The 18,445-nt window shown below is 56.4% G+C and overlaps 1 protein-coding gene across 2 annotated transcripts in view; it reads right to left on the bottom strand.

Annotated features, from left to right (window-relative positions):
• Positions 1 to 1,087: 1,087 nt before the first annotated feature.
• The window catches only part of CXXC5 (CXXC finger protein 5), a 37,745-nt gene continuing 20,387 nt past the window's right edge, over positions 1,088 to 18,445 (bottom strand). The window contains exons 2-3 of one of the 2 annotated variants that reach the window (XM_030459361.1): positions 8,584 to 9,663; positions 1,088 to 2,189 (exon numbers count right to left, since the gene is read on the bottom strand). In XM_030459361.1, the coding sequence (XP_030315221.1) occupies positions 2,145 to 2,189; positions 8,584 to 9,369 (831 nt within the window). In that variant the 5' untranslated portion in view covers positions 9,370 to 9,663 and the 3' untranslated portion in view covers positions 1,088 to 2,144. Of the gene's footprint in view, positions 2,190 to 8,583; positions 9,664 to 18,445 lie in introns of those variants that run through there. The other variant, XM_030459362.1, reaches the window with a different exon arrangement.

Below are 18,445 nucleotides of genomic sequence, written 5' to 3'. Positions count from 1 at the left end.
TCCATCCATCCATCCATCCCTCCATCCATCCATTCACTGCCCCAGTTCCTGGGAAACCCCCCCTGGCACAGCCTCAGGAGCTCACTCACCTTTGGGAGCTCAGTTTGGAATTGTCCTCACAAAAGGAGCCTGGCAGGAGATTCCCCAGGGCAGGAGTTGGGCTACTGGAGAAAACTCCAGGCAGGTGGAGCCAGGAATATCCCTGGGAGGAGCCAGGGCTGGCTTAGCCCAACCACTGCCAGGATTAACCCTGGGGATTTGTCACCCAGGGTGACACCAGCTCAGCTCATCACCCCAACCTGTCCCCATCACCCTGCCCTTCCCGATCACTCCAACCTGTTCCCATCACCCTGTCCTGTCCCCATCACACCATCCTGTCCCCAGCATCCCATCCTGTTCCCAGCACCCTGTCCTGTCCCCATCATCCCATCCTGTCCCCATCACCCCATCCTGTCCCCATCACCCTGTCCTTCCCCATCACCCCAACCTGTCCCAAGCACCCCATCCTGTCCCCATCACCCCAACCTGTCCCCCAGCACCCCATCCTGTCCTCATCACCCTGTCCTTCCCCATCACCCCAACCTATCCCCATCACCCAGTCCTGTCCCCATCACCCTGTCCTTCCCCATCACCCCATCCTGTCCCCATCACCCCATCCTGTCCTCATCACCCCAACCTGCCCCCATCACCCTGTCCTTCCTCATCACCCCAACCTATCCCCATCACCCAGTCCTGTCCCCATCACCCTGTCCTTCCCCACCACCCCATCCTGTCCCCATCACTCCAACCTGTCCCCATCACCCTGTCCTTCCCCACCACCCCATCCTGTCCCCATCACCCCAACCTGTCCCCATCACCCTGTCCTTCCCCATCACCCCAACCCCATCCTGTCCCCATCACCCCAACCTATCCCCCTCACCCCATCCTGTCCCCAGCACCCATGAGGTCCCCAGCACCCATGAGGTCCCCAGCAGCAGCAGGAATGGGTCTGGCAGTGATGGTGACAGAGCCACAGGGACATCTCCCCCATCAGGGGACCCGTCCGACTGGCAAAGAGGGACTGGGAGAGAAATAACCAAGCTGTAAATCATGACACAAAACATGCATTCATTTTATTCACAAAAACAGCCTGGATTGCTAAAACATTACAAACAGCATTTCAATTTAATGATGGAGAGAGAGCTGGAGTTGAACAGAAGAGAAATATCACTTTTCAGAACTGCTTCAGCACAGGTCCTGCAATAGTATTTTTATTTTTGATTTGAACTTCAGTAAGTTTACAAAAATTACTTCTAGGATTAAACCCTTGCAATTAGAATTGGTTTGTTGTTGGGTTTGGTTTTTTCTGTACTCAGTGTTTCTTGTTCTATGTTAATGAACTAACAGTGACCTTATTTTTTTTCTCTTTTTAATTTTTTCAATCTTTTTTCTTTTTTTTTTTTTTGATGACCACCAGTTGTGCAGCAATTGTTTTTTCTTCCACCTTTTATACCCAACCTCTTGCAGGTTAAACTCACATAGGTGAATGGCTAGGAAAAGGGATACTACATCGCTTTAAACATATTCTCATTTATAAACATGAAGTTGAGGCATTCTAGAAACTATCCACTCTATTGTATGATGGGAAAGAATCAAATAAAAAGTATAAATGAGGGTGCAATTAAACAACTGTGCTAAATTACAGTAGTGCTTATTAGTAACTAGATTTTAAAAGGTTACTGTAGATTTACATTCCCTACACAAGTACTGCATCTTTCACACATAAACAACATCAACACCAAAACACAGAAAGAAACTGATTGTCCATACTCTGTCTATTAAGTCTTGGTACTTTACAGATCCATTGTTTTTTTCTTTTAATTATTTTTTTTTTAATTATTATTATTATTTGAAAAGCAGTTAAATGCCTGACTAGGACTCGAAGATGTTAAAACGAACAAAAAAAAAAGAAAAAAAAAGAAGAAAAAGAAAAAAAAAAAAGGAAAAAAATTATAAAAACAGGAATGAGATTTGCGAGAAAATATTTTTGGTTCTAAAGAGACACAGGTGCATCCATTCATTTCAGCCAAAAAATCCCTTGCCTGAGACAACACAAGCAAGCAGTGACATTGCACTTGGATGACAGAGCTTTGGGATTCCCGTTCCTACTGGAACCATCTGAAGGCGGCTCCTGTGGGAAGCATCACCTTCTGGAAAGGAAGAGAGACAGGGAGGGGATGGGAGAGGAATTGACAAGACATTAGGCTGGGTCCAGCACCAGGGTTCTGCACCCACATCCCCTCTATCCCCATCAGCCCCATCCCGGTATCCCCATCCTGGTATCCCCATCCCAGTATCCCCATCCCAGTGCCCCCATCCCAGTACCCCCATCCTGTTATCCCCATGCCGGTACTCTCATCCCACTAACTCCATCCTGGTATCCCCATCCCAGTATCCCCATCCTGGCATCCCCATTCTGCTATCCCAATCCCAGTATCCCCATCATGGTATCCCCATCCCAGTATCCCCATCTCAGTGCCCCCATCCCAGTACCCCCATCCTGTTATCCCCATGCTGGTACTCTCATCCCACTAACTCCATCCTGGTATCCCCATCCTGGCATCCCCATTCTGCTATCCCCATCCCAGTATCCCCATCATGGTATCTCCATCCTGCTACCCCCACCTTGGTATCCCCATCCTGGCATCCCCATCCCAGTATCCCCATCTGAGTAACCCCATCCCAGTATCCCTATCCATCTCCCCATCCTGATATCCCCATCCCAGTACCCCTATCCCAATATCCCCATCCCAGTTCCCCCATCCCAGTACCCCATCTCTGTAGCCCCATCCCAGTAACCCCATCCCAATATCCCCATCCTGGTACCTCCATCCTGATATCCCCATCCCAGCACTCCCATCCCGTTATCCCCCTCATTGGCTTCAGGACGGATCCACCCCAAGGATTTGGGTTCTAGGATGCTGACCAGATGGAGCAGGGTTCCCCTCATCCCCCCGCAGCTCCCCCCTTGGTCCCCCCTCCCCAGGCCCCAGCCTGCACCATGGCCGCCCCCCTTCCCCTCTGGCCCACACACACAATGGCGGCACCCGCACTGCAGGCCCCACCTCCCCTCCCAGGCCCACAGGGACCTGGCAGACAGCAGCCCAACCTATGGATGGGTTCGGGAGGATATCTGGGGGGGAAACTGAGGCAGAAGTCTGGGGCCACAAGGCCCAGGAGCTGCTGAGGACATGGGGGACATCACCTCCCAACATGGAGACATCACCCTAACGCCAATGTCAATGAACGGGCTTGTCCCCAGCATGTGGGGACAACCAGGGATCTCTTGGAATCTTCTAGAGAAGAGGGTTGAGTCCCATCGGGACAAAGCACCCAACAACAGACAAGACCTCCTCAAAGCCACCCTCAGGAAAAGTGTAGGTGACAATGGCCCCAACAGCTCTGTGTGGGTGACAACAGCCCTAACAGAGCTGTGTAGGTGACAATGGCCCCACCAGCTCTGTGTGGCCTCCGGAAGGAGCACCTGGGATACTTCCCAGCTGGATGGGGTGGGAAGGCAGCATGATGTCCATGAGACCATGGGTGGAGGATGCAAGGACCACAACATCTCCCACAAAGAAGGCCACGCCATGTTAGCCAAGAGGACCACACAACCTCCAAGAGCACTTGGCACAGAGGGACCTTTGGTTCCTGTATCTCCAAACAACCCGGAGACACCAATGGAAACCCAACCTGAAACTACAGGGACAGGCACAGGGCAGCAGGGAGCCACAACCACCCCAGGACCAGCTCCTGATGTTGAGCCCACAGCGCAGGGCTGAGGGCACCTGATGTCCCAAGAGTCAACCCAAAGCCATGTTGGGGTCCCTGAGGCCACCCAGGAGCCATCTGGCTGCCATCAGGTGGCACCAAGACCCCCATCCAGGCCTCAAGGAGCAATCTGAGCAGCATCTCCTCCCCAAAACCTCTGAGGGAGGGATCTCAACCTACTCACTTCCACCAGAACCAGGACCCAAAAAGCCAAGAATGGGCAAGAAGCAGAGGTGCCCAAGGAGGATGCTGACAGGTTGCACCTTTTCAAGCTCCTGCTCCATGCCTACACCAGGGCAAACTGAGCTGGGGGAGTCAAGGAGTCACAGGGATCTCCACAGGTCACCTTCCCAAGGTGTAAGTTGGGATCTGGGAAGACTCAAGTGCTCCTGGTTGGGGCACAGCACAGCATCCATGCTGGGTTCACAACCAGTGTGTGGTGGGCTCACACCAAGGGTCCAGATCCATCACCTCAGAAGAGAGAACTGAGGGCTCCTGAGGGGTCTGGGAGGTCTCTGGGACTCACAGAGGTCACTTTAAATGACCCTTTAAATGAAGGGGCCTGTGCCCTTCCATTATTAAAGGAAGAGGGACAATTAGCTCCAACAGGGATGCCCAGGATAGATCCTACCTTGTCCCCATGGCCACAGAAGCTCAAAATTGTTTGAGTTGGAAGGGACCACCCAGTCTGTGAGGGTCCTTCCAGAGCATCCCCAGACCCACCCCCAGCTCTGCATAGGGACATCTTTAGAGCAGGTTCCTCAAAGCCCCATCCAACCTGACCTTCAGCAGCCACAACTTCTCTGAGAAACCTGTGCCAGTCTCTCACCATCCTCATCATGAAACATTCCTTCCCTGTGTCCAACCTAAACCAGCCCTCTTTCATTTTAACACCATTGCCCCTTGTCCTGTCACGACAGACCTTGGTCACAAGTGTCCCCACGTGAGGGTGACAGTGACCCTCTCACCAGCACAAGAGCTGGGCCACAAGGGCTCTTGATCAGGGCTTTTCCAGATGGATTTGCTGAGTCAAATCCCAACTATTCATGGTCTTTATGGGATCCACAGCCCTGGAGACAAGCCCAGGGTGATGTGGCCAAGGTGATGTGCCCAGAGTGATGTGACCAGGGTGATGTGACCAGGGTGATGTGTCCAGGGTGATGTGTCCAGGGTGATGTGCCCTGGGTGATGTGACCAGGGTGATGTGCCCTGAGTGATGTGCCCAGGGCTGGCCACCAGTGCCTCTGGCATCACCTGGGACTGGCAGAGCCTGGTCAGTGCAGGGATGTCCTGCTGCCCACACCAAGCATCCAACCTGCTTCATTGCATCTCAGCCACCATCACATGGGGACACCAGCAGTGACCAGGTACTGGGGCTTTGTAGATGTGCAGACAAAAATCTGGTTTTTACTTCTTGATTTCCAACCAATGTGTCCTCCTACTCAAACTAGGACACAATGTTTAGTGTAATCACAGCTGCAGCCCCTGTCCATTGATCTTCTCCCAGGCAATGCTTCCCCTGATGGAAATGGTGCTCCCCAAGACCCCACGGAGTTACAGCCCCAGATAAAGGGCCACCAATGGCCTCTCCCATCCTGGGATCACCATCACCAATGATCCATGGAGCTGCCCTGCTGCATCCTGGCCACAGCCACCTTCAGCTGGGTGTCCACCACAAGGCAGGTGCTGGTGGTCGCCCTAGGGATGGCTGAACACACCACACCACCAAGGCTGCTTTGCTTGACTTAGTGCCAGGTTCAACAACCCAACCATTGACCCAGGGGACCCTGGGACATCAGAAGAGGTTGCAGCATCCTTATCTCAGCCACACACTGCCACAAACTTTGCTCAGCCCTACCAAGGTCAGCACACAGCACAAGAGGATATCCCGAGAGAGGGGAGGATCTGCTCTGAAAAGGGGACAGATGTAGAGAAACAAGATAAACCAGGTGCCTCGAGTTGCCAGAGTGGGTGTGAGTCCACCTGTGCCTGGTTAGGGCAGGCCCCCTATTACCAGGGGGCCAATAAAGGTGGGACACACACCCACAGAGAGAAGCTCACTCTGGTGTGAGGCAATGGAGAGGTCAGCAGCTCGTTGAGCCTCAGGAGCAAGAAAGGCTCCCGCTACAGACAGAGATGCCCTGGAAGGACCAGTATCTGCCCAGGGATCCAGCCCCACCAGGACCAGTATCTTCCAGGCATCCATCCCCATCAGGACCAGCATCTGCCAGGGACCCACCTCCACCAGAACCAGTATATGCGCAATCATCCATCCCCACCAGGACCAGTACCTGCCCAGGGATCCATCCCCACCAGGACCAGTATCTGCAAAGCATCTATCCCCACCAGGACCAGTATCTGCCCAATCATCCATCCCCACCAGGACCAGTATCTGCCCAATCATCCATCGCCACCACAACCAGTATCTGCCCAGGGATCCATCCCCACCACACCACATCCCCTTTCAGCCCCAGCATTCCCGGGGCACAGGAGAGCCAAGGCCCCATTTGCTGTGGAGCTGAACTCTATCACATGCAAAGCCCTATTTCAGTGGCTCCAATTTCCCAGCAAGCCAAAGGATGGGGAAACCCATCAAGGGGGGACTGTTTCATGGGTTCTTGGTGCTATTTATCATCCCCAGCCCCAACACAGAGCTGGGAGAAGGGAGCTACTCCTCTGGCTGCTGCGAGCTCCGAGTCTATTGACCCGCTTTAGGACTCTTTGGAAGAGATGAACTTTTTTTTTTTTTCTTTCCCTTTCTCCCTTTTTCCAGATCACTGACTCAGCAAATTAGAACAAGAATATAATTTAGCAATACAGCGGTTTTTGAAAGACACAGTTCCCCCTCTCCTCATCCCCACCGCCCAAACAGATTTTTTTTTCTTTTTTCCCCTTCACTATTCATTCAGAGCTGATGCTAATTGAAAAACGGAGAATGGGGCTGAAAACCAGTGGGTTGTCTCTTTGGGACCACCAGAGGATGGGCAGTCCAGAGGATGGATGGCTGCAGGATCCAGCTGATGCCCAAGTGACTTTTTAGCTTTTTCTGGCTCTGGGGATGCACTCATGGGCAGGACACAGGCACAGCCCATGGTGGCAGCAGCACCCAGGAAAACCAAACCCATCCTGAGAATATCACACATGGGATCCAGCAGCCAGGTCATGGCTCAGAGCACCTCTGTTGTGCTACCTGTGCACTGCAGCCAGCACCACCAGGACCCAACCCTCACCGTGCCACACCATGCCATACCATACCATACCATGGCACATCACAACATGACACATCAAGCCACACCATGCCACATCACGCCATGCCATGGCAGACCAGGCCATAGCACACCACACCATAGCACATGACACTACACCATGGCACATCACACCATGGCACACCACACCACACCATGGCACATCACACCATGCCATACCATGACATGGCACATCAAGCCACACCATGCCACATCATGCCATGCCATGGCAGACCAGGCCGTGCCATACCACACCATGGCACATCATGACATGGCACACCATGCCATGCCACACCACACCACACCATGGCACATGACACTACACCATGGCATGACATGGCACACCAAGCCACACCATGGCACATCATGCCATGCCATGCCACACCATGCCATGCCACACCACACCATGGCACATGACACCACAGCATGGCATGGCATGGCATGGCACATCAAGCCACACCATGGCACATCATGACATGCCATGGCACATCACACCATGGCACGTGACACCGTGGCACATGACAGCACGCTGTGACATGCCACACCACACCGTGGCACAGAATCACAGAACCATGAAGGTTGCAAAGCACCTCTAAGATTATCAAATCCAACCATCACCCCACCACCAGCAGCCAAATAAGCCATGTCCCTAAGTGCCATCAAGCCACACGTTTTTTGAACACCTCCAGTGCTGGTGACTCCCCCACCTCCCTGGGCTGCCTGTTCCATACCACAACCCCAGCATCTGCCCATGGCTGTGCCTGAATTTCAGCCCCGCAGGACAACCTGAGTCACCAGACTGTTCCTGCACTCCCTGGTGGGCTCAGGAGGGAGGCACCCCAACCCAATGGTGCCCTGCAGTGGCTCTCCTCTGAGGAGGCCATGGCAGCACCCATGGGTGGTGAGCTGTGCTCACCCCAGGAATCACAGGGGTGCTCCCAGCTCAGCAGGATGCTGGCACACAGCTCCTGGGAAATCTGCCTGCTGCCTTGTGGACTCATCCTGACTCCCCCAGACTGACACTGACTCGGGGAGATCTGCAGAGAGGCTGCTGCCCAGCACCCACTGCAAGCAGTTTGCTCCCCAAATCAGAATGAAGAGTGACCCACAGGGTTGGGCTCTGCTTGCACTGGTGCCACAGGGTTCACCATCACTGTCACACACACACACACCAAGCTCTGCCCCCAGAAGCAGCCTCCTGCCTCCCCAGATGGCCCCGGGGGGGCTGTGGCCCACCCAGGACACGTTGAGATGTCAGACCTGCTGCTGCCTGTGCCCACGGAGGGGAGAGAAAAACCTGCACCCCCAGGGAGAAGCCCCAGCCCAGTCAGTCCCAGTACATAAAGGAAGGAGGAGACAGAGGACTGAGCAGAGGGCACAACTTAGTGGTGAGAACAACAGAAAGGGGGAAATAATTAAAAAAAAAAAAAAAAAGCAAGAAGTACCAGGTGTTTTTTATCTAGGGTAAGATCCGAACCCAGGAGCGCAGCCCGAGGAGGGGTTAGGGTGCCTGAGAGGGGCCGGTTACCTCCAGTGCTGCAGAAGGCTTCTTTTTGAGTTCTTCACATTTCCGGAATTTGCAAATCTGGTGGCCAGTTTTGCGATTCCTACAACTGCTGCACTGCTCGCAGTTTATCCGTCTTCGGCAGGGCGGGCACATGCCGCATCTTTTCCGTTTCTTTTTCCCCGAATTGATGGCAGATGCCAACTCATTCTGCATGGGGTACTCTGCCAAGCCGGCCATATGGAGCGCGCTCTCTGCCAGGAAGACGCCGGCGGGGGTCATGATGAAAAGGCCCGGGTTGATGGGAAAAGCCCCCAGGTAAGGGAAATCTGAGGGGCCGTTCATTGTCTCTGCGGCTGAGACCGCCTCCATGTCAGAGATCCCAGTCCCGTGGTCGCCGGCCAGGGGAAGGTGCTCCTGGACCACCCTTTTGAGCATTTCTGTCGACTGAGCAAACTGTTGGAGGGCGAGCTGTCCTTCTGCGGAGATCTCCGACACCCGGTCTAATTTGCTCAGCATACTAGAGATGTTTTTGTGCTTTGAGGTAGAATGACTTTTATCCACAGTCGCTTCGTTGCCATTAGCTAAGGGGTTGCCTTTCTCTGAATGTTCGCTTACCGAGCTGCTGCTACCAAAGGTGGAATAGTGGGAGAGTGGACGGGACTTCTTAAGACTTTTGTTCAAAGGTTCGCTTATTATTCCACTTTTGTTCCTCCTCTCGGAGCTGACAGGGGGTTGAGAGTCATCTTGGTTGCTTTTTTCCGTCTCTGCCTTGTTCCCAGTGTCTTGATGGGAGCCCGAATTGGACATGGTGCTGCCCGCAACCCAGCAAACAAAACCCAACCCAAAATTAAAAAACTAAAAAAAAAAAATTAAAAAAAAAAAATCCCCCCCCCCAAAAAAAAAAAAAAAAAACCAAACCCACCCCCAACAACACCAAAGTGAAAGAACCCCAAAGCCCTTCTGGTAGCACCAGGTCTGCCAGCCACGGGGGAGAAATCAGATGGGAACGCTCATCAAGCGGGTGCCTCCCCCAGCACCAGGGGCTTTCAGTCCAAGCTCAGCACAAACCCTCTCTGCGGCTCTGCTGCACACCACGCGGCTCTGGAAGCAGAAAAAAAAGCCAGTTAGAGGTGGTGAGAGAGCCAAGGGGCTCTTCAAAGCTGCTCTTCCTCCCCCTGCCATCAAAGTCTCCGTGCCGCCAACAAAGAAACCCCAGGGAAGGGACCTCGGTGGAGATCCATCCCGCTGCTCTCTCAAGGGGTCACCACACAGACAGAAACAGGGGGTGACAGGGGCAGTCCTGGCCCAGTGGCAATGGCACTCTGAGGTTTAAAGGTTCTCTGTGCCCAACTCGCCTCCCCCTGGGGCTCATCTCCTGCTCCCATGCTGCATGGGACCCCGGGTGCCCGTGGGTTGTCCCCAAGCTGGCAGCTGGAGCTCCTGCCAGGGGTGCCATGGTCCCCATCCATGTCCCCCCAGCTGGGGGTCATGAGGTGTGGGGCTGCACCCCAGCTCCTCCAACCCCCTGGATGATGCTGCTCACCCTCCTCCTCCTCCTGGACCCTTGTCCTCAGGCCAGCACCACACACCAGCTACATGGGGACCTTCAGTGGCCACCCCCAAGTCATAGAATCACAGAATCATAGAATCATAAAATCATAGAATCACAGAATGGTTTGGGTGGGAAGGGACCTTAAAGATCATCAAGACCCAACTCCTAGTATGGGCAGGGACACCTCCCCCACCAGACCAGGTTGCACAAGGCTTTATCCAACCTGGCCTTGAAGTCCCACAAGGATTCTCCAAACCCCATGGTCAGCCATGTTATCCACCTTCAAACCTCACAGGGAGCTACAGCATCCACCTCCAACCCCTAAAGGCTTCAGTGTCCACCTCAAAGTCCTACAAGCATCCACAGTGTCCACTTTCAAGCCACATATAGAGCCATAACATCTACCTCCAAACCCCAAGAGCTCCAGTCTTCACCTCCAAATCCTCTGGGGAGCTGCAGCATCCATCTCCAAACCCCAGGGGCAGCCACGGTGCTCCCTTCCAAACCCCACAGGGAGCTGCAGCGCCCATTCCCAAGCCCCATGAGACATCAGTGTCCAACTTCACACCCCACCAGAAACCACAGCATCCCCCCCCAAGCCCCAGTGCTCCCATGCCCTTGCCCATGTGCCCACCAGAGCTGCCTGGCTGCTCCAGCAGAGTCAGGGGGTTGGGGGGGATGGCAAGACCCCCACCCTCAGGGTCATTCCCTGGTGTGGGGGGGGGGGTGATGCTGCCATCTCTGGGGCAGCTCTGGGGCAGCTGGGCCCAGCATGGTTGCAAACACTTGTTGTTGTGAAATTCTTCCTCCTCCTCCCCTCCCGAGCACGCTCGCACGCACAGGCACCGCCAGAGTAATCAGGCTTTAGAGGAGAAAAGCTTCAGGGCTTAGTGGAGCAGGAACCCACATCCCCACCCCGGCAGCAATGCTGGGAGGAGGCCCCCTGCCTACCCCATCCCTGCATCCCAGCTCCTCAGCCTTCCAGCCCAGCCAGCCCAGCACCCTCCACCCCCAGAGACTGGGCAAGAACGTGGCCACATGCAGAAAGCTCTGTTGGGACCCCTGTAACAGAGCAACACCTACACCCCTCTCACCCATCACCCTTCGTGTCCTTTTGTCACATAGGACCCCAACAACCCCACCACAGCAACCCCACCAGCACCCACCGTGCATCCCCCAGGCACGGCGCCCGGTGCTGGGCGGTGGGTGCTGGGGTGGGGTGGGGGTGCGACACCCGAAATGGGTGTCAGGAGTGGAGGGGACCCATCCCAGGAGGCGTTAGGATGGGTCACACCTTAACCGAGAGCAACGGGCGCTGGGGCCGGAGCGGGGAGCGCGGCAGGAAAAGCCCCGGCCGGGAGGATGTGAGATAAAAGCCGCCCCGGGTGTTATCAGCCGCCCCCCCCCCCGCTGCCTTTCCTGCGCTCCTCAGCCTCTTCCTCCCTGCGGAGCCCAGCGCCGGCTGCACCAGCCCGGGATTTACACACCCCTTGTAACCAGCCGGGGTCACCGGGCCGCCACCAGGGCCGGGAGAGTGACTTATACCCGTGGGGGGCTTCCTAGGGGTTCCCCCAGACCCACGGCGCAGCGCGGGGACGAGAGGGACTGGAGGCGCCTCAGGGTCACCGTGGCCATCAGGTGATCTCCTCCTCCTCTGCACCCCTAACCATGCCCCCCTACACCCACACCTACACCCACCGGCAGCCCCGAGCCTCCCACGTGTGACAGCATCCTTGAGTGGGGCTGCAGAACCCAGAGCACAGCCCCCCAGACTGCAGGGACAGGTGGCACTGCTGGGACAAGGCCACCTTCGATGCAGCTCCCCTGTCACACACAGGGACAAGGGACACACCACCGTGTCCCCCCCTCAGCCCCAGGGGTGCAAGGTGGTGCCCAGCTCCTGGTGAGGGTGCTGCACCCAGCCATGCCAGCCCATGCCAGGCCGTGCCAAGAGGTGCCACCACACAATGCCACCAGTGTTCCTCCAACCACTCGGCCTCCACCAGACCCCAACATCTTCAACCAGCTGCCCGATGCTGTCCCCCAACCCCTTCCTTGGCAGCAAGCATCGGGCACAGCTGCCATGTCAAGAGGGACAGGGCTGTCCCCGTGGTGTCCCTCACCCACAAGGACCCCAGGACCTGCTCCCTGGGGGGTGTAATTTGGACAAAGGGGGTGGCATAGAATCCCAGACCGGTTTGGACTGGGAGGGACCTTAAATATTGAGTTCTTCCCACCTGCCATGGGCAGGGACACCTCCCACCAGCCCAGGGTGCTCCAAGCCTCATCCAACCTTCAAGACTGCCAGGGATGGGGCAGCCACAGCTTCTGGGGGCAACCTGGGCATCCAGGGGCTCAGCACCCTTACACCAGAGAATTTCTTCCTAAAACCTCATCTCAATCTCCACTCTTCCAGTTTAAAACCTTTCCCTCTCATCCCATCCCTCCAGGCCCCCGTCCAAAGTCCCTCCCCAGCTTCCCTGGTGTCCCCTCAAGCACTGGAAGCTGTCCCCCTGCCCAGCACTGCAGGACCCCCCAGCACAGCAAACATCTCAGCTGCTCCTTGCCAGCCCCTGCCCAGCCAGGCTGCTAATTGCAGTGGGGGGAGGAATTAATGACGTTAATCTCTTCTTTATGATTAAGTAACGAGCAAGAGAGCCCCCTCCTAACAATCCCATCTCATTTCTACCCCTTTTCAGGCCCCTCTCCCCTGGGGAAGGTGCTGGGCAGCAGCATCTGGGTCCCTGTCAGAAGGTGCTTAGTCCCGGCCGTGGCATTAAGGGGCACGTGATGGGCTCCCTCACCCACATCTTTGCACCGGGCAGCTTAGCAGCCTGGAGGGATGCCAGGGTTCAAGGGGATGCCACCAAGGTCAGGGGACCCCAGCCCACCCCTAGAGACTGCCCAGCCCTTTGCAGCACCCTGCCACCCCCCCTGTCACCCCCCTGGTCTGAAATCCCCCAGGTCTCAAGTGACTGCTGAGCACCCAGGTGAGGCCATCACTTGGGTGACACCCACTTTGCCCTCCCTGCTCCTAGGAAGCCCCATTTCCATGGGTCATCCCAAAAATCTACCCCTCAGCCCAGGATGCTCAGCTGGGCAAAGCAGCAGCATTCTCCCGTTCTCCCATGGTCTGGGAGGGAGGAGGCAGTTCCCTCCTTCCCAGGACTCCCAGCACCCTCCACACTGACTGCAACACCCCTAACAACTCCAAAAAGAATTGGGAAAGGATGTCCCATGGTCTCCACGGAGAAAACCACGTCCAGCTGATGGACTCAGAGTCTCCCTGGCTCAGGCACCTCAGTGGGGAGCAGGAGCTTCACTTCCCCTAAAAAACCTGAGCAGCCACGATTTCCAGCCCTCTTCCCTGTTGTTTCCCTGTGCCACTGGAAAGCCATCAGCTCCTGCTGAGGCAGAGAGTCTCATCTTCTGGAAAGAACTTCTGCTTCCCTTTAATTCTGAATAAATCAACCTCCTCCCGGAAAGGCGCCGGGCGGTCAGCCGTGCGCGGACAGGGCCATAAAGGGAGAAGAAAGCAGCAAAGTAGAAGCTGAGCTGCTCCTGGGAGCCGGAGACAAAGGATGAAAATAAAAGTTGTTTTTTTTTCCCTAATCCCTGGGCGCTGGGTGGGCACCGGAGCTGCGGCTTTGTCCGCCGGAGCAGAGGGAGGACGAGGACGGAAGGGACCCCGGCGTCTTTTCAGCCAGGAGAAAGGCAGTAATTGTCCCCTCTGCTGGGTTTTTGTCCCTGCTTCCTCCCCCCTCGCCACGCAGCCGCCCGCCCAGCGTGGCCTCCACTGCCCTAGCAGAGCCCTGGGGATGGATGGATGGATGGATGGGCAGAGGGATGCAGCCATGCCAAGGGAAGACCAAAGGATGGTGCCCACCACTTGCCCCTCTCCGAGGCAGCCTGGGAATGGTGGAGTTCAAGGGAGGCTCCAGCTGGAGGGACCTTCCCAGCTGGGGGTACTACAGGCAGCTCCAGAGGTGGGTCCCATGCTCCTCAACCCCCCCTGACCAACATGGACAGGACTTAAGGATGGTGGGATTGTGGGATTATGGGTGGTGGGAGTCCCAAGATACCCTTAAGACACCCTGAAACACCCCTTGGGATGAGAAAAGGTAAAACAAGACCCCAACCTCTAGAACCATCCTGGGTCTGAGGGCCCAGCTGCAGCCAAGCTCCAAGGCTCAGGAGAAAGAACAAGCACCACCAGAACAAGGCTCAAAGCAGCTCCAACTCCAGCACCACTGCACCCAGCTCAGCTCCCAGCTTACCCAGTTCCCACAGCACAGCTGAACTTCTGAACAGCTCCCTCCCTCGGGTGACAGAGCTCAACTGCAAGCTGGCAGTGATCCCTCTTCACAGCACCATTGACCAGAAGCCAGGCAGCAAGTGCCAGGGCTACCTGACATCTCCAACCACACCAGGAAACACCTCAAGTCTTGACCTGCTGGGGACTCAGCCAGGTGAGAGCCAGCCACGGGCACTGCTGGCAGGACACTGTCACCTCTGGGCTGTTGCTTTTGCCAAAGCCACGTGGGAAAATGAGGTGTACCCAGAGAGAAAGCAAACTGCCATTTCCCAAGGCTGAATGTCCCTGCAGGGCACCCATTGAGGGAGAAGATGGGGCCTGATAAGCAGGCACAGGCACCCTGAGGCACACCCAGAGAGGTCCTTCACCTGTGTTCTTTGCAAGCCACCCCCTTTGTCAACCCAAGAGCCCCCAAGCTCTGCTCTTCACATTTGTACTCTCCAAAACTGGTCCAGCCAGAAGATCGACTCCTTGAGGTGCCATGGAACTTACCATCACCCACTTCATTTTCTCCAGACATCAAAAGAGGACACCCAGGCCCTGGGGGAGGTTTGGGCAGTGTTGTAAAGGGGAGCTTGCAGGTAAATGAAGCAGAGGTATGAGGGGTGGCCAGCTGGGCAGCTTCCATGGAGATAGTTGATATCCCATGCTCCAGAACATCCTCGGAAGGGAGAGTTGTGGCAGCCACTCTGCTCATCTCTGCTGCCGAGGTGGCACTGGGGGACTTTAAGAAGCCAACTCCTGAATTAAAAAGGCTATGGAAGATTAAATCCAGCATCTGGAGTTAGGCCTGGAAGCAGATGGCAAATCATCATGGTGCACAGAGTGGCTTTCACCCGTCTCCTCCTTGCAGGCTCCCAGGAAGCAGCTCTGTCCAGCAGAAGATGTGTCCTGCCAGGCACATCCTGCAGGGATGGTGACTGAGGCCACACAGCTGCCGAGTGGAGCAGTCAGGACCTGATGCCACCTCCCTAACTCCAGGGTTCCCAAGAAGACCTTTTTTTTTCCCCCGCTAGTGGTGGCTTTCCCCACCCATCCCCACGGCCACTGCACCTTCCCAACCCACCGCTATGGCACAGCCACACAGGGACACCCAATTCATCCAAGAGCCGTGGGCAGGACAAGGATGTCCCCAGGGACCCCAGGGACAGCCTCCATCCCTGAACCTCCCCTATGGAGCCACCACTGCGGGGACCGCTGGGCACCCGGGGCTGCCCCGCTGGGAACCAGGGCCACATCCTGCTGGGAAACGTGGCCACGTCCTGCTGGGCGGGGTGCTGGTCACGGATTAAGGAGTCTTGAATGTCAGACGAGCAGGCGCTCCCTGGAAATCCACTTATCTGCCCGGCCACTCGGAGCGGCAGCGCCGGGCGGGGCCGGAGATAACGCGATTGGAAGCGTCCAGCCCAGCCCTGCAGGCTGCGGGTGCCCTGCGGACAACTCCAGGCACCTCCTCCCCTTCCCCAGCTGCCGCCCAGAGAGCCGGGTGACAGCCCGGGGACGGCACCCACCTGCGCCCACCCCCTCCTGCCCCCAAATCGAGGCAGGGGTAGGGAGGGGGACGGGAGGGGGGCTTGGCAGCCTCACCTCCCCGGCACGCTGCCATCCCCCCTTCCCCTGCCAAAGCTGCGCCAATTCGCTGCCCAAATCCTAAAACGACTGTAACTAAAACCCACCAGATTGAGCCTGGGGAAGGGCCCCCCCCCCCCCCTCCCTGCTTCTCTTTCCCCCCCCTCCTCCCCTTTCTCCAAATGGGATTGAACAGATCTGTGCTCACACGAGCCCTGCTCCCAGCCAGGCAGCAGCAGCTGACATCCACGCGCTGTGCCACAGCTCTGCATCACCCACCCACTCCCCACCTTGGCATCACCCTGCCTGATGCTGCCCCCCACCCCCACTCCAGCACAAACCCCTGACACCATCCCCAGTTCAGCAGAAATCCTGCCCACCATCCCCAGTCCAGCAGAACTCTCTGCCCACCATCCCCAGTCCAGCAGAACCTCCTGCCCACCATCCCCAGTCCAACAGAACCTCCTGCCCACCATCTCCAGTCCAGCAGAAATCCTTCCCACTATGCCCAGTACAACAGAACCTCCTGCCCACCATCCCTGGCCCAACAGAACCACCTGCCCTCTCCAAACCTCCCCTCCCTGACCCATTTGGAGGGGGTCCCAGCTCTTTGGGCCAGCAAGCCCCCCACACCAAGGGAGATCCCCAAGGTGATTCCTGGGCTGGGATGTTCAGCAGACCAGGGTGAGCCACCCAAAGATGGTTGAACACCCCAAGGGTGCTGGGGCCAGGGGGACATGGTGACAAGAGCCCTGAGCGCCACCACAGAGGGGCCCTGGGGACACCCATGTGCAGCCTCACCAAGACCAAGCCAAGATGTGTGAATTGTTCCCATTAACAGATGGGGTGATTACAGCTTAAATCACTTGGGGTCTAACTGATAACCAGGTCATGGAGAGACCCGAGGTCTCATCAGGCTCAGAGCTCAGAGAAGTTAATTAAAAATAAGAAAAAAAAAACGTTGTGGGCCCAGCCACCTGAGAGCGTTTGATGGCAAAGAGCCCCAAATCCATGAGTGGCACCTCCAGTGGTGCCCAAATCCATCAGTGCCACCTACAAGAGACACTTCAAAGGTGCCCAAAACCATCAGTGCCACCACAAACTGCCACCTCCAAAGATGCCCAAAAACATTAGGTGCCCCAGTAAAATGCCACCACCAAAGGTGCCCAAAACCATTAGTGCCACCACAAACTGCCACCTCCAAAGATGCCACGATCCATTAAAGGTGCCACACACAGTAAAATGCCACCCCCAAAGGTGTCTAAATCCATTAGTGCCACCTCTGAGAGCAGCCCCAGTCTGGAGAGGTCACCTTGTTCTCCCAGCTCTCCCAAAACTTCATCCCTCCAAGTCCCACCAGGCAGCTCCGTGGTGGCAGAGCACAACCCAAGGAACTGCTCCAGAGGAGCTGGTACAGCACCAGTGACACCATCACCACCAGCAAGTGAGAACTGGGGGGGCACCTCAAGGCACCGGAATTTGGTCATTAATGGGTGCTGGGGACCTGGTGTGCCCGATCCCAAAAGGAATCACCTTTCCAGCCTGGAAGGCAGCAGCACAGATCCACCAAGAGCAGCCCTGGACAGATGTCTAAGAGGACAGGGAATAATCCCGTTTTCCTCTGGGAGGATTCAGGTCGCCCTCACCCTCACCAGGGGTTTATCCATTGTCTGGATCTGCTGGAGGTTGTTATTTTTGGTCAGAACCTCGTTTTGCTTGGCCTGGCAGGAGGGAAATAGGAGGAGGAAGAAGAGAAAGAAAGGGGGAGGAAAACGGCTTGGCCAGGACTTGGTGGAGGGGAAGAAAACCAGTTCAGCTCTGGGAGGGGGCACTGGGGCACCCCACAGCCCAAGGGGACTCCAGCCAGTCTCCTCCCAACCCCACAGCCTGGCTGAGCACTGGTTTCTGGGGGGAACTGTTCCCAGTAAGCCCTACCAGTGGACCAGAGAGTTCTGAAGGGTTTGGGGGGGACGTTTTGCTGCCCAGTTCCCACACAGGCAGCAGCCAGGAATGTCTCCAGCAACAAAAGAAAGTCCAAGGCAGCTCAGGCAGGGCCAGGCAAACCCTGCCTGCTGCCAGCACCCCCCAAGCCCTGCCTGCAGCCCCCCATGTGCCTAAGGTCCATCTGGATGGGCCCCAAAAGGCCGGGAAGCCCATGGGAGGAGGTCTCCAACCTGCTCTGACCTCCGTGGGCTGTGGGCCCCCATCCCTCTCACATCACCTCCAACGCTGGGCACCCTGGGCAGCAGCCAGCCCCACCAGTAGGTCCCAGTGCCTCGGGTTTGCCAAGGGACATGGTGGTCAAGATCTGTTCCCCCTCCAGCTGTCTCCCAGGGCTGAGAACAAGAGGAGGCAGGAGCAGAGCTGGGCTAAGAGGGCTCCAAGAGCTCCTGGGGAATAGAGCAGAGCCACGTCCCCAGACTTCTCCTTCTCCCCATCCACCTGGC

This window comes from Calypte anna, chromosome 13 (genome assembly GCF_003957555.1).
Source record: "Calypte anna isolate BGI_N300 chromosome 13, bCalAnn1_v1.p, whole genome shotgun sequence".
In the NCBI taxonomy this organism is placed as follows: Eukaryota; Metazoa; Chordata; class Aves; order Apodiformes; family Trochilidae; genus Calypte; species Calypte anna.
The sequence above is the reverse complement of the archived record's forward strand: the minus strand, read 5'-3'. Positions and strand labels throughout refer to the sequence as shown.